The sequence below is a fragment of the Ursus americanus genome, chromosome 23 (genome assembly GCF_024610735.1).
Source record: "Ursus americanus isolate L20-20 chromosome 23, mUrsAme1.1.p, whole genome shotgun sequence".
Taxonomy (NCBI): domain Eukaryota; kingdom Metazoa; phylum Chordata; class Mammalia; order Carnivora; family Ursidae; genus Ursus; species Ursus americanus.
Genome location: NC_142149.1, coordinates 19,314,768 through 19,331,352, shown reverse-complemented (window position 1 = coordinate 19,331,352; position 16,585 = coordinate 19,314,768). Strand labels below are relative to the sequence as shown.

At 41.5% G+C, this 16,585-nt stretch overlaps 1 protein-coding gene across 5 annotated transcripts in view; it reads left to right on the top strand.

The window, feature by feature from the left end:
* Window positions 1-10,089: 10,089 nt before the first annotated feature.
* The window catches only part of ATP6V0A1 (ATPase H+ transporting V0 subunit a1), a 57,650-nt gene continuing 51,154 nt past the window's right edge, over window positions 10,090-16,585 (top strand). For all 5 annotated transcript variants that reach the window (XM_045781760.2, XM_087854370.1, XM_045781759.2 and 2 more), the window contains exons 1-2: window positions 10,090-10,243; window positions 12,250-12,413. In XM_045781760.2, coding sequence (XP_045637716.1) covers window positions 12,297-12,413 — 117 coding nt within the window. In that variant the 5' untranslated portion in view covers window positions 10,090-10,243; window positions 12,250-12,296. The remainder of the gene's footprint in view (window positions 10,244-12,249; window positions 12,414-16,585) is intronic.

The window sequence follows — 16,585 nt, the reverse complement described above, 5'->3', positions numbered from 1 at the left end:
CTCTATAACTGTTACATTCAATTTATAATTTAAAATATAATTTAATTAAAGAAGGAAATCTCCAGGTCCAAATGGTTTTAGTGAAGAATTCTACCAAACGTTTAAAGACCGGAAATCTCCTAAGGTACACTTGCCCTGGGGCCCCTAGCTGGCTTAGTTGGTAGAACACGTGACTCTCGATCTCAGGATCTTGAGCCCCACATTGGGTGTAGAGACTAAAAAGGATAATAATAAGATAAAAAAAATAAAATAAAATTCACTTGCCTCACAGGGTTTACTCAAATCTCTTGTTGTCAATAGCTATACATATTGCCAGAAAATTTTAAGGTCCCAAGGTGTGTATATGTGTGTATGTGATTGTGTTGGTCTTTTTTTTTTTTTTTAGATTTGAGAGAGACTAAGTACTCACGTGTACATGCATGTGCAGCAAGGGGCAGAGGGAGAGGGAGAAAGAGAAAGAATCCTCAGATAGACTCCCCACTGAGCTCAGAGCCAGATGCTGAACTTGGTCAGTCCCAGGACCCTGAGATCATGACCTGAGCCAAAATCAAGAGTCAGCCGCTTAACCAACTGAGCCACCTAAGCGCCCCACCAAAGTGTGTGTGTGTGTATTTTTAAAGATTTTATTTATTTTACTTGAGAGAGAGAGAGAGGGAGAGAGCACAAGCTGGGGGAGCAGCAGAGGGAGAGGGAGAAGCAGACTCCCTGCTGAGCGGGGAGCCACCACGGGGCTTGACCCCAGGACCCCAGGATCATGATCCTAGGTGAAGGCAGAGGCTTAACTGACTGAGCCACGCAGGCGCCCCATCTAAAGTATATTTCTTTAATAGAAATAGCTGTTTGCCTGTATTTAGGATCTCTAAACTTCCAAGTGAAGATAAACTTGTAATGAAAATAGGGCTCAAGGCAATGTCCAACCAAAGCTTCACTTCGGGTATCTTTCTCCTCCTGAGAAAATTTTTCTTCTCTGAAGACCATGCCCTTGTACATTCTCCCTAAAAATATCCTGCAGTCTCCTTTCCCACAACTCACTCCTTAAAATACCACACAAGCCCAGTTAAACACTGCTTTATAAAATAAAACAACTCAACTGTAAAACATAGCAATCTCTAGCCTTAAATAAGAACATGATCACAAACAAAAAATCCACATCAGTTTGTCACAAGTTAAGAAACTAAATTTCAAAAAAATCCAAAAAACAAAAAACTACATTTCCATTCCTATTTTTCTTTCAAAAATATTTATTTTTTTAAAGATTTATTTATTTGAGAGAGAGAGCGTGTGCTCAGAGAGAGAGAGGGAGAGGTGAAAGCAGACTCCCCGCTGAGCGCAGAGCCCCACCTGGGGCTGGATCTCAAGACGCTGAGGTCATGACCTGAGCCAAAACCAAGAGTCAGATGCTTAACCGACTGAGTCGCCCAGGCGCTGCCCCTGTTTCAAAAATATCTATTAAGTAGGGGTGCTTATCTGGCTCTGTCAGTAGAGCATGCAACTCTTGATCTCTTGATCTTGGGGTCATTGAGTTGGAACTCCATGTTGGATATAGAGTTTACTAAAGAAAAATTTATCAAGTATATATTGAACATCAGGCACTAAGGTGGGCAATACAACAATTCATATTAAATACATCCCTTGACCATTGACTCAACCCGATCCTTCGTACTGGAATTTTCCAATGTATTTCTTCATTCCAGGTCTCACCTTCTTTTTCCAAGTCACTAGAAACCCAATAGAGAAACATTTGCCAGATTCTCTACTTCAGAAATCTTCTTGAACCAGTTTCTTATTTCTCTGGCAAATATTTCAGGTCTAATGTCACAGAGAGTTTTCTCTGACCTGTGTCAATCAGTTCTTTCCCTTCTTCTCACCTCAAGTTTTCCTAAATTAAATTTTTTAAATTGAGAAATAATTGACACACAATGTTGCATTAGTTTCAGGTGTATAACGTAGTGATTCAACAACTCTACATTTTATTATGCTATGCTCAGCAAAAGTGTAGCTACCATCTGTCACAGTCAAATGCTGTTACAGTACCATTGACTATATTCCCTATGCTGTATCTTTTATCCTTATGACTTACTTATTTTATAACTGGAAGACTTCATCTCCTACTCCCCTTCACTCATTTTGCCCATCTCCCCCTCCTCTCTAGCAACCATCAGTTAGTTCGCATTTATGGCTCTCTTCCTGGTTTTTTTATTTGCTCGTTTGCTTTGTTTTGTAGATTCCACAGATAGTGAAATCATATGGTATTTGTTTTTCTCTGTAAATTTCACTTCATTAAGAAGCTTTTTTCCATGTCATTCTTAACTTCCACAAGTTAAGAGGTTCCTTGCCTCATATGTTGGTCACAAGAGTCTTGAGGGTTACATAAAATGTCACATGCCTTAGGCTCATTCATATCTCCTTGTGGATATAATCAACCAGCAGAGCTAAAGGAAGCTGACATTCCTTGAGCTTCAAAGGAAGCCTCAACATCTATAATAAAGAGATTTTGACTTTTTACCCAAAGGCTTTTATTTTAAACATTGACAGTCTTTGAAAGTAAAAGCAGAGTGTTATTTTAGAGAGCTGGGGTAAAAAGGGATTACTTCTATGGAAACACACTGCTAATCAGCATTTCAAGAATGATAGTCAGAGGTTATTACAAGTCACCTAAAGATTGTGGCAGGGGAATTCTCTCATTCAACACTAAAATGAGTTCCTGGGGCGCCTGGCTGTGTCAGTCAGTGGAGCACAGGACTCTTGATCTGGGGTCGTGAGTTCAAGCCCCACGTTGGGCATAAAGCTTACTTAAAATAGATAAATAAATAAAATCAGTTCCTTGGTAGAACAGTTTAAGAACTAGAGTTCATTTTTACATAGAAGGGAAAAACAAAAAATGATTTGACTAGACGCAAACCATCATTAAACTGAACAACTGTCATCTCAAAGACTGCAGGCAAGCAAAAGTAAAATTTTAAATCACAATTTTGCTGTTTGTTGCCAACTACTTGCAGGTGAACAGCTGGAAAAATTGAGGGAAAAAAGGAAAAACATTTATTTTAATCATTCCACCATAGTGACAATTCTTGTAACTTTTTGAGACTCTGTTAGACCACTGCCTCTGTTGTCTGCTTTGTCTTGGTAGTGAAGAACTAATTTCTGTAACTTTTGTTGAAACATTTTCCTAAATGCTAAGGAATAGCTCAGTTTAGACGTCCGGAACTGCATTACCTGCTAAGCCTCCTAGAGAACTGCTCCCATCTTCCAGGTCTGTGTGATTAACAGCATTTTATATTTGATCTTGTTGGACCTATGCTGTACTTGTTCCAGTGAAAGAAAGCCTTGAGCACAACCCAGAAGATCCTTTTTGTCTTCTTTCTTTTCTCCAGAAGCATACAGGTAATTAGAGATAAAATCAACACAAATGCCTGATTATTCTGGATCAAAGTATTTCTATCGGTTTTGGGCTAAGTTAGTGTATTTGCCTACTATGATGAAGACGAATTCTGACTTTGGTCTAATGTTAGTACTATTTCTATTCTATTTTATTAGCCTTTGTTTCTTCCTCTGAACAAAATTCTATCCATTCCTCAATGCCCATCTTGAAGGTCATGTCTTCTTAAAGCCTTCCCTAGGGCCAATGATAGCCCTCTTCTCTGGGCTTCCATAACCTTCTGTTCCAGTCTCTGCTATATTATGTATGCTATATTACAGTTAATTGTGTCCCTGATGGACTGTGATCTTGCTCATCTTTGCATTTCCAGCTTCTAGCTTTATGCCCTGTATAAAGCATGTGCTTAGTAGATGTTTGCTGAAGGAATCATGGAGTTTTGCTAACTGAAAGCTATTTGTGAAAGTATTCTTGGGGCGCTTGGGTAGCTTAGTCGGTTACATGTCTAACTCTTTTTTTTTTTTAAGATTTTATTTTTATTTATTTGAAGAGACAGAGACAGCCAGCGAGAGAGGGAACACAAGCAGAGGGAGTGGGAGAGGAAAAAGCAGGCTCCTAGCAGAGGAGCCTGATGTGGGGCTCGATCCCATAACGCCGGGATCATGCCCTGAGCCGAAGGCAGACGCTTAATGACTGTGCCACCCAGGCGCCCCTATGTGTCTAACTCTTGATTTCAGCTCAGGTCATGATTTCAGGGTCATGAGATCGAGCCCCATGTCGGGCTCCACACTGAGCGTGGAGCCTGCTTGTCCCTCTCTCTGCTCCCACCCCCCATGCTGTCTCTCTTTTCTCTCAAACAAATAAATAAATAAATAAAATCTTTTAAAAAAAGTTTTGTTTGAGTGTAGTGCTTGGAGGTCTTTCCTCTGCTCTCCTTTCCCTCGCCTCTGAAGAGAACGGTCACCATACTCATGGCAGGGATTTTGTGCTCAGTATTTCAGAGGCCCCCCAGGCAGACTCCAGACTGTGACAAAAGGTGTGGAGTCTCTTATTTGTACAGAGTGGATTTGTCACAAATGTACCAAGTCAAGAATTCCAGAAAAAGTATTTCAGCCTTCAGGGACACCTGGGTGGCTCAGTTGGTTAAACATCTGCCTTCAGCTCAGGTCGTGATCCCGGGGTTCCTGGGATCTAGTCCTGCACTGGATTCCCTGCTCAGTGGGGAGCCTGCTTCTCCCTCTCCTCCCCTCTCATGCAGTCTCTTGCTATCTCTGTCTCTCTCTCAAATAAATAAGTAAAATCTTTAGGAAATAAAAAAGATAGTGAGAAAGTGTTCTCCTTAAAATATATTTTACTTATTTTATTTTTAAAAATATTTCATTTATTTGGCAGAGAGAGAGAGAACAAGCAGGGGGAGCAGCAGAGGGAGAGGGAGAAGCAGGCTCTCCGCTGTGCAGGGAGCCTGACATGAAGGCAGACGCTTAACGACTGAGCCACCCAGGCGCCCCTAAATACTAGTCATGTTCACAGGCTAAAAAAAGTTTAAAAAGAAAATAAATTAAATAAATTTAAAAAGTATTCTTCATCATGGAATTTAAAGAGTGTTTCCTCATAGATATGCTTTGATGTAGAATAACTCTGAGAACTGTAAATGGAATACAAACATCAGCACTATTGTGCTAAACTTGACGATCGTTTACAATTGGCACTGACTCCACATACATTTTCTTTTTTTTTTTTTTAAGATTTTATTTATTCATTTGACAGAGATAGAGACAGCCTTGAGAGAGGGAACACAAGCAGGGGGAGTGGGAGAGGAAGAAGCAGGCTCCCAGTGGAGGAGCCTGATGTGGGGCTCGATCCCAGAACGCCAGGACCACGCCCTGAGCCGAAGGCAGACGCTCAACGACTGAGCCACCCAGGCGCTCCTCCACATACATTTTCTGATTTTTAGCTTCTGCTCCGAACCTTTCCCAGCTGTCCCTCATATCTCCGTTACAAACATAGAAGAATCTGTTACTGACACTAATATTACACTGTATGTTAGAATTAAAATAAAAACTTGAAACATTAAAAATAAAGAAAAAAAAAAGAATCTGTCACAAGCTCTCCTCCCAGATATGAAGCCCATAAAATAAAGGGGATAAAGAAAAGAGGCAGGATGTGATCAGACTCCTTTTTGTCTGTTACCTGTTTCTTTCGTTGATACTAGATTTCTATTAGGAGACTCCCATTTCTTTCAGGATCATCCATCCATTCCCTCATTCATTCAAGGAATAATGCTTACTATTGAATGAGTAGGCCCAAAGCTAGGGGGAGAAAAGGAATTTATAGTTTGGTGATAGAAGAGAAAAAAAGTCAGGTAGAAAGTACTATCTATCTATATATATATATATTTTAAGATTTATTTATTTATTTGAGAGAGAGAGTGAGTGAGCATTGGGAGGTGCAGGGGAAGAGGAAGAGAGAAACTTTAGCAGACTCCTCACTGAGCTCAAAGCCCAACGCAGGGCTGAGTCTCATGACCCTGAGATCAGGACCTGAGCCAAAACCAAGAGTCAGAAGCTCAACCAACTGCACCAACAGGGGCCCCAGTACTGTGTTTTCTAAAGGAGATAGAGACAAGTCCATGAGAGTCTCAATGAGGAAAATGAAGCTCAAGGGGGGAACCAACTTGCTCAAGTTCACACACCTTGTAATTATTAGAGCTGAGATTTCTCTTACATTTGATATTAGATGGAATAAATGGAGGAACTGAGATTCAAGCCTAGTCCAAGATGGCACAAAAGCCTGTGGTCTACCACACTACCCCGTGCTGCTTCCCATTGGCTCCTGCTTTAGTATCTGAGAGAGGCTAATGGACCTGTATAGGTTATTAGCAATGAAAATAAAAAGGATAAGTGGGTAGAGGCAAGAAATAAATGCAGGACACACATCTAACATGACATGGCAACTGACTAAATGTGGAGAGAGAGAAAGAATGGAATTAGAGATGGCTTAAGCTTGGAACCTGGGTAACCAGGAAAACAATAATGCCATTAGCAGGATTAATGATCTGAGGGGAAGGGCCAGTTTTTATTCAGTGAGAGCATAATCCTTTGAAACTCTGCTGTCAGGGCCCTGGGTGGCTCAGGCTGTTAAGCGTGTGCCTTCAGTTCCAGTCATGGTCTTGGGGTCATGGGATTGAGCCCCCAGTTGGGCTCCCTGCTCAGCGGGGAGTCTGCTTTTCCCTCTCCCTCTGCTCCTCCCCCTACTTATGCTCTATCTCTCAAATCAATAAAATCTTCTTCTTGAAAGATTTTATTTGAGAGAAAGACAGATAGCAACAGAGAAACATAGAGAGATACATGAGGAGAGGGAGAAGCAGGCTCCCTGCTGAGCAGGGAGCCCAACTCAGGCTCGAACCTGGGACTCTGGGAACACGACCTGAGCCGAAGGCAGACACTTAACCAACTGAGCCACCCAGGCACCGCTCAAATAAATAAAATATTTAAAGCAAAAACAAAACTCTGCTCTCATATCACCTCCTCAATGTAAACATTTCTGAGATTCTCAGGTCCATAATGCAGTATTTTGTGTATCAACAGCAGCAGTAATGATGATGACGATAATTAGCAGTTTTTGAACGCAGACTGAGGGCCAAGCATGCACTAAGTTCCTTTTTATTCCTCACAATAACCATATGAGGTAAGTATCATTATTAACCCCATTCTACAGAGGAGGAAACTGGGGCTTAGAGAGTCCTAAGGTTATAGATATTAAATATCAAGACTTGAACTCAGATTGGACTCAGAGACAGCACCCTGTAGACAGTGCAGTACTTAAGAGCACAGGAAATGGGGCCAAACTGCCTGGGTTTGAATCCTGCTCTGCCATTTACTAGCTGAGCAACCTTGGGCAAATTATTGTGCCTCAATTTCATCATATCATCTATTTTTTAAAAAAAATATTTTATTTTATTTTTTAAGAAATATTTATTTATTTAAGTAATCTCTACACCCAGTGTGGGGCTTGAACTCATGACCCTGAGATCAAGAGTCACATGTTTTACTGATTGAGCCAGCCAGGTGCCCCAGACCATATCATCTATTAAATGGGAATAATACTAGTATCTGCCTCCTTGTATTGTTAAGAGGATTATATGAATTCCTATTTACAAAACACTTAGAAAAGTGCCTGTCACATAGTAAGTATGAACCATCGCACTCATCTCTCTCTCTTATAATTATTGGAACTTTATTTCTCACTGAACTGTGAGCCCCTCTAAGATAGGAAGTGTGTCTGTTTTATTTTTCCTATCCCCAGCAGGTAACACCATGTTTGCCATGTGTCAGGCCCTCAGCAGGCATTTGTTACCAGAATGGCATTATTCAGGCAGTTTGAAATTCCATCTGGAAGCCTTGGAGAAGGGAGGTGGATGGAAAAATAGGTGTGAGTCCCACACATAGACATTTACACCCAGCAAGAAGTAGGACTGCCAAGGAAGAAAGCATGGAGGGAATGGAACACTGGAGAAAGATTGATGGCAGGAGATGAAAGGAGCCAGAAAAGGAACTCTTGAGAGGATGTACTTTCAAGGAAACCATGAAAAAAGAGAGTTCAAGAGGACTGAGGTGAGTCCAGATGAAAGTCTGTCTTAAAGGTGGAGTACAAAAAATTTGTGGTTAGCAAGCTGACTCTGAGGCTTTTCTTTTAAAAGTGGGGGGGGGGGGGAGTTTAAGTCTCAGAGGAAGGAAATGACAGTCATTGTGTAATAGTTTTCTAAAACTTGGCAGGCTTTCAAGTGTGGGTCTCTATCTGTCCTGCCAGGAAAGTTGAGACAGCTAGGGGACATTGAAGATCACAGGAAAGGGGAGGGGTTGGGCCTCTCCAAGGTGCTGCTTCTCAACTAAATCGGAATGGAGTCAAGTTATATCTTCACTAACAACATGAGTTAGAAAATTGAAATTAAAACCTCCATTTTTGCCCTTCATTATTTCGGTTAGGCTGGTAAAGCAGGATTGATGTTTTTGCCAGGTAGACAAAATTACCAACATCAGGTTTTTAACTGAAGTATCTCCCTCATTACACTTGAATCTCAATAGGGTTCCACCACCCACGGAGCCTGAAAAACTGGTTTTCCGAGTTTATCCTGATACAGCTCTGGTTACTGCAAATGATTTGGGATCCCTACTCCTCCTTAGGGAGTCGATATCAGTATTTGAGAAGGGCGTTTTTATAAGTAGTAGTTAGCATCGATGTAGGAAATTTTAGGGTTCGGAGCTGATGGCCAAGAAAGAATTCTTGAGACGTCTTTGGTGCAAAAAGGTGGTTTTATTAAAGCATGGGGACAGGACCTGTGGGCAGAAAGAGCTGCAATGGGGTCATGAGGAGTGGCCCATTATTTACTTTCAAGTTGGGACGGGGTTAGGGATAGTATTGTCTCTAAGGAATTTGGAAGGAATGTTTCTAGGACCTTGAGAGGGCTAGTTACTGTTAGGAAAATATCATTTATTACTAATAAAACCTTAGTCACAAGACCCTTCAGATGTATATTGGTTGGTCATATGCTTGGGGGATGATTGCCAACACGTATCTTGGGGGATAGAGATAAAAGAGGTTTCCAAAGGAATTTTTATATGTTAAAGTAGACTCACAGGATCCTGGGGTCAGGCTAAGATTGCCTTTTGCCCTTAGCAAAGTATTAACATCGTTGCAGCTGAGTTCCTAAACGAATGTTATTCTGCCTGTCTCAGGGACTTGTTGGTGGGCTGTAGATAGTAAGGAAATTTAATTTTTCTTTTGCATTTGTTTCCTGTATCAGCATCACTTTTGCATTTTATTTTTTTTTAAAGATTTTATTTATTAGTGAGAGAGAGCGCGCGTGAACACAAACAGGGGGAGGGGCAGAGGCAGAGTCGGAGGGAGAGGCAGGGACCACGACATGGGGCTCCATCCCCCGACCCTGGGATCATGACCCTAGCCAAAGGCGGACGATTAACTAACTTAGCCATCCAGGTGCCCCACTTTTGCATTTTAAAAAACTTAAGTTATTCTTTAAAATTTTTTGAGGAATAGAAATCCCTTACGTGGTCAAATGGGCCTGCAGGAATCCACCGAACAAGATAAAAATTGACTGTCACAACAGAGAGTCTTATGGGGATTTTCTCATTAATTGGAGAAAAATAGACCCTGAACCCTTGCTAGAAGGGACTTAACCAAGTACCTTCCTAAAAAGGGCTTTTCCATACATAAGTCAGTGAGCCCCTGTTCAAGGCTCTACTACGGATCTTAGCAAGGCATTGCTCACTCTGGGGCTTAAATGTTCTCTTCCGTAAAACAAGGAAAATGTGTGTGTGTAATGTAGAAGAGACTGGACCGTAAGCGCTTTTACTAAGCTCTCCTTCAGCTCTCAGGTCATTTCATAATGATGTCTCCCCTTCCTTGATGTTACTTTCCTCGAGGAAAAAAAGTTGTGAATTAATTTTTTGGATATGAAAAGAAAGAAAGCAGGTAGCCCAGGTTCCAGGGTAGGGGTTAGGGAGAAGGGATTCTGAAGGGCATACAGGCTGAGGGCCTCGAGCACCCGCACCAGCAGCCCGCACAGATAACCCCGCCCCGCGGGGCCGGGCGGCACAGCCCCGGGAACAAGATGGCGTTAGCGCTCAGGGTCTTGCCCGCGCCCCCTCGACTCTGCACTGCGGCAGCCTACCCAGACCTACCCCATTGGCTGACTGCAATGAGGTCATCATGGGGGCGGAGCCGGCGGCTGCGCGGGGGCAGGGCTTTGCGGACGCACGCACGTCGAGCGCTGATGTCCCGAGCCGCTGAAGCTGCGGGCTTGGTCTAGGGCGGCTGCTTTGGCTGCGGCCGGGCCCGGGGCTGAAGGTGAGCGGGGGATGTAGGTACTGCGCGGCAGGGAGAGGCCTCGGAAGCTCATGGGAAATCTTCTACTAGCCTCCCCATTTGTCAAAGGAATTAGCAGGGATCTTGGGTCTGTGAGAGGAAAACAGGGGTTCACCCCCTTTGGGCACCCCTCCTGTGGGCAGGGGAACCGGAGGTTCACTCCTTTTTGGAGGCCCTGGACCCTTCCCCCATTTTAAGGCGTAGGCGGAGGAACAGAAGGTTACTGGTAGGCAGAAGAATTTGGGGGGCTTCTTAAAGGGGCTCCCAATTTGATGATTCCTCCCCCCACTTTAATCCCCATTTATGGTGGTAGGTGTGCTTGGCTTCAGAGAATTCCTGCTTTCTCACTGGGTAGACAGGAAATGAAGCAGGTGAATTTGAATACCTCGTAGGAGGCGAGGACTGGATGACAATAGTGAGGCTGGGCGCTTTATTTGTACTCATCTTGTGCAGAATTAATATTTCTTCATATTTTGTTTTGTGACATCCTCTTACCCCCGAATTGCTTTGGCCTGTTTAGTTTTCTCTTTGGCTCCAGTGAGATAGAGATGTTCTAGGCAGACTTGTAATCATTAAAGAACAGAAGGAGGGAGGCAACTTTGGAGGCTGTCATTATTGGCAGCCCCTGAGCTATGCTGATGAGGCATAATTTTACCTGCTTTAGAGGTTGTGGAATCTATTCTTGTTTGGGGGAGGCTGTGGGAGGGCTGGTAACAGCTGTTGTGGGCGATTCAGGTATAGACAATTTTAAAGGCAGGCTACATAATCTCTTAAATCCTTGCTTATGTCTGAGTGTGTTGTTTTGCTGCCTTGAACATCAAATGCACAAAGGTTTTGTCATTCAGAGTTCTCAAAATGTCTTCCAGCCTTGCAGAACAGTAACTCTTCCTTTGATGTCAGTTTTACCTATCAGTATGGATGCCCTCATGGTACTAAAAATACTGTACGGTTTGCTGAGTTTAGATAGGGTACAGTCTGTGCCTCACAATAGCTGATTGAGAATAAATAATTGCAGTTTCAGGACCACTGATAGCGCCGTTGTCTTTCATACCGGCCAAGGATAAGACAGCCCTAAAATGAAACCTTTATTGGCTCATTCATGAGAAGCTTTAACAGATGGAAGAATGTAATTAATCTTGAAGGTGGGGATTAGAAATTGAAAGCTATGGAGGTGGCAAGCTCATTCTCTGTGGTTTGATAAAACTGCTTTGTCATTATCAACGTATTCCTGTCATGCTGGACTTGAAATTGAGCTTAATATGCAAGCAGGCTTTTTTTTTTTTTTTTAAGTGGGTTCCACACCCAGTATGGGTCTTGAACTCATGACCCTGAGATCAAGAGTCACATGCTGTACTGACTAAACCAGCCAGGTACCCCCCCCCCCGCTTTTTTTTTTTTTTTTTTTTTTTGAGATAATGCTGACGTGTTCAGATTCCTTAGGGAGAAAATGGTGTTTCCTGAGGAGTTGGAAGGTTAAACCCTTTAAGGTACCCATAGCTCTAAGGTAGTGCTGGAACTCCAGCAGTTAGAAACGGGCAGTAGGGGTTATAAAACTAGTCTCAACGAAGACATCCTTTATGAGAGGGTAATCTAGGTCTCTTCTGTTTGTTTCCTGACACAAGCCAAAAAAAGGTCATGCAGTGTGAACATCACTGCCTCATAATACCCTGTCCAGGGTATTTAAAGAGCTGTTTGGGAATCCCAGTTCCTGTTTTTAACCTGGATACATTCTTATGTATTGAGACGCCCCAAAATATTGTCATTTGATCCTGACGTTGACTGTGAAGGAAGTGACTTTTCATCAGGTACTCTGCTGGAGAGGATTTAGTAACAGCCTTTCGCAATTTCTCCTTTCCATCCTTATAAGCAGGATGTTAAAGATCTGTCTACGTGGGGTGGAAGATATGAAATGCAAAACAAAAGAGCCTTGCTGTTGTGGTGTTTGCTCTTAGCGCTTTTGGTAATGCAGTTTTCTCTTTTTGCTTTAGGTTGGAGAGAAATTCAGGTACTCTGTTGACTGGCACTTTCTGCCACCATGGGGGAGCTTTTCCGGAGTGAAGAGATGACGCTGGCCCAGCTCTTTCTACAGTCAGAAGCTGCTTATTGTTGCGTCAGTGAACTAGGAGAACTGGGAAAGGTTCAATTTCGTGATGTAAGTAGTTGTGGGGCTGCTTCTTGAAAACTGCTGAACACTTTTTCTTGTCAGGGCTAATTGCCTTATAATGAATGTTTTGCTTTTTATTTGCAAAAATAACAGTATAGCACTGGCTTACTATTGGTAGAGTGTACTTTTGAGTTGTCTCTCTAGAGGTGAGAATGTTTTGTCCCAATCTTTCTGTGATTTTACTAGCTCCCTCTTTGAGAATAACCCTAAGCAGTCGCAAGGTAATGGCTTGAGATGCAGGTAGAGGACACCAAGCTAACCTTTTCAAGGCTTACACTTTGCTTTTGGCCTCTTTAACACCCATAGCAAGTTATTAAAAAAAATGTCATAGCTCTTCCATACAATAGGACATGTTTATTACAAAATCTGATGCATCCCTGGGGCGCCTGGGTGGCTCAATCGTTAAGCATCTGCCTTCGGCTCAGGGCATGATCCCAGAGTCCTGGGATCGAGCCCCGCATCAGGCTTCCTGCTCCGCTGGGAGCCTGCTTCTTCCTCTCCCACTCCCCCTGCTTGTGTTCCCTCTCTCTCTGGCTGTCTCTCTCTCTCTGTCAAATAAATAAATAAAATCTTAAAAAAAAAATCTGATGCATCCCGTTACAGATGTATAAGTAAGCATATGCTAAATACCCATTATTTTGAAGCATTATGCTAAGCACTTAGAAAAGATCAAAAGAAAATCAACAATATAAGAGTATAGAAAAGTATGTCCTCAGGGGCTTATAGTCTGTTCAGGAAGGCACAATATACACTGCTGAAAGGAGGAAGGAGTTAATAATTCCCTAATTATGCAGTCTCAAAGTTCCATGTACTCCCATTGATAGCATCCATTGTAGTTGTGATTTTACATTCATCAGTGTTAGTAATTGATTAGTCTTTCTCTTCTACTGTGATCTTAGGACCACGAAGACAGAGACAATCATTGTATCTTTAGTGTCCACATACAAAATAATCAGCTTTTGTTGGAACGAATGGAGGAGTGGTGTGAAAGGGTTGGGATTAATCAATATTGGCTTCCTGAAATTGGCACACTGAAATTATACAAGTATAATCCGGTGACCTAGTACATTCTTTATTCTCTTTGAAACTTTTTGTACCTTCTTTCTTCGAATGTTCTCTTACCTGACTCTAATTCCTTCTCTGATCTTTCTGAGGGCTCACTGCCATCTTCCCCTAGCCTTTCTGTTATCTTCTCCACCATGGTCCTCTGTGTCTGTTCCCCAAGCTCTCTCCTCTGCTCTCTCTGAATAAGCTTCTCCATACCCTCATCTCCCTTTATCACCTTTTTTGATGATCTCATCTATTCTCAGATCTTCCATCTTTATTCAGTGAGTCCCAAATCTGTATCTCTGGCCCTGACAGCTCCCAAACACAATCCTTAGATTTACAATTCTCTAGGAATTTTATCATCTCTGCTTCTCCTGGTAGCATGTCTAAATCCCACCACCTTACCTGTTCCCAAACTATTTCTTCATCCTGACTTCCTAAATTAGAGCTAAGGCATCGATATTCTTCCAGTTCTCTAGAACTACAAACCTAAGTCACCCTTAATTTGCAGTCCTTCATTTGGTCCTATGGTGTCTTCTCCCTCCTAATACCCATTGTATCTATTTAGCATTCTTAATCTTTACTGTGATGTATTGCAATCATACAAAAAATTATAGGGAATAATATAATGAATACCTGTGTTTCTACTAACATTCCACATATAATAGAAGACTTCTGCGTATCCTTCCTCTGTGCAATTTCTCTCCCCATCTCCCCAGAGGTAACCTCTGCAATGATATTTGCTTTTTTTTTTTTTTAAAGTAAGCTCTGTGTCCAACATGGGGCTTGAACTCACGAACCCGAGACCAAGAGTCACATGCTCTACCTACTAAGCCAGCCATGTGCCCCAGTTTTTACTTTTATCATTCCCACGTGTTTTTTTTACTTTTTCTGTGTATATATGTATCACTAAATAATCATATATACTAGTAAGATTTTGCATATTTTAAAACTATATGCATGTACATTGTATATATCCTCCAGCACCGTGCCTTTTAAATTCATTATTTGTGAAATTTGGCCGTGCCTTACAGGTAGCGCTAGCTCATTTTTTCATTATTTATTTATTTATTTATTTTTTTAAGATTTTATTTATTTATTCATGAGACACAGAAGCAGAGGCAGAGGAAGAGGGAGCCCGATTCAGGACTTGATACCAGCACCCCAGGATCACAACCTGAGCCTAAGGCAGATGCTTACCACTTAACCGACTGAGCCATCCAGGCGCCCTAGTTCATTTCTTTAAATGGCTATATAGTTATTTTATACACAGTCTATTGTTTTTCCTTCTGATGGTGAACAGTTCTTTGCTATTACAGTGTTGCAAGGAAGATTCTTGTATATGTCTCCTGGTATACACGTGTGATAGTTTCTCCAGGGCAGCGGTTCTCAAACTTTTTGGTCTAAGGGCCTCTTTACACTCTGAAAACATGGTTGAGGACCCCAAAGAGCTTTTGTGTGAGTTATAGCAATGTGAGCTTTTATGTGAGTTATATCAATATTTATCGTATTGGAAATTAAAACTGAGATATGCTTAAAATACTTATTTATTAAAAAAATCACAATAATAAACCTGTGTGTTATCATAAATAACATTTTTATGAAAAATAACTATATTTTCCAAAACAAAAAAAAAATAGAAGAGTGGCATTGCTTTTACATTTGTGAAAATCTCTTGAATGTCTGAATTAATAGAAGACAACTGAGTTCTCATATCTGCTTCTGCAGTCATCTGGCGGTGACCTATAGCATGAGCCTCTAGAAGACTTCACTGAACACTCATGAGACAGTGAGGATGAAAAAGGCAAATGATATCCTAGTGTTACTGAGTAAAGAGTATCGATCTCCCGGACTTGCTGCCGCCACAGGGATTATAACTAAGAAGGGCGTTGTTGAGTATGGTGCGCGTCTTTAACTATTAGGGGTGGTCAGAGTGTACTTGACAGTGTCATACCTGCCCAAACTTCTGTTGCTGGTTGAGAGTTCCCTGTCGCTTTATAATTGTGTTAGTACCTCTGTGTCAAGCTTAATGAATTTGGCGATATGATGGGTGTGAAGTGCTATATTTTTTGTTTTTATTGGGGTTTTCTTGATGTGTACACTGGGTATCTTTGTATCTGTTTAATGGACATAACGGGTTTCATTTCCCATGAATGTGTTGTCCGTATCATCTGCTTGTTTTTCTGTTGGGTTGCTTGTCTTACTTACTGACTTGTAGAATGTGTAAAAGTTCGTCACGTATTCTGGAAGCTAATCTTTTTCTAATCCTTTACTGATAACTTGGCTTGTCTTTTCCCTTTGTTTATGGTATATGTTGTCACACAGAATTCATTGTTCTTTTTTGCTCATCAGTATTCTTTGCCCTAAATACTTATTTTGAAGAATTTCAAGGCTGAATACTCTGATGTAGATTCACCAGTTGTTCACATTTTGCTACATTTGATATAATCCTTTTTACTTCACCATTGGAGAGTAGACTGTTTTTTCCTTTCAAGTTCTTATTCCTTTTTTTTTTCTTATTTTACCATATACATTAGGGCTTTTACTAACATGTTGAAGAAGAGTAACAGCAAACTAATACTGGTTAGGATTGTGTTCAGCTGTATGTAACTGAAAACCCAGTGATAGGGGTGTACTTTTCTTGTGAAACAGGAAGCCCAGCTTCACGCTATCATCAGTGTCTTAAGATCATTTTATCTCTCTCTCTCTTTTTTTAAAGCAGGGTGGGATAGGCGAACCACCTTTTTTTTTTTTTAATGATTCTATTTATTTATTTGAGAGAGAGAGAGTGAGAGCGAGCAGAAAGAGAGGGAGAAGCAGACTCCCCACTGATTTGGGGAGCCCGATGTGGGCTTGATTCCAAGACCCTGAGATCATGATCTGAGTTGAAGGCAGACGCCTAACCGACTGAACCCCCCCAGGCGCCCTCTATATCTCTTTTTTGCCATCTTTGAGCATTTGGCTTTTGTCCTCGTTGATGACCACCAAAGCTTCAGGTATTATGTCCATATTCTAGGCAAGAAGAAGTAAGTGCAGGAAAGAAGGAAAAGTACTTATTTAAAAAAAACAAAAAAAAACAAAAAAAAAAAACCTCAGAAATCCTCAGGAGACTT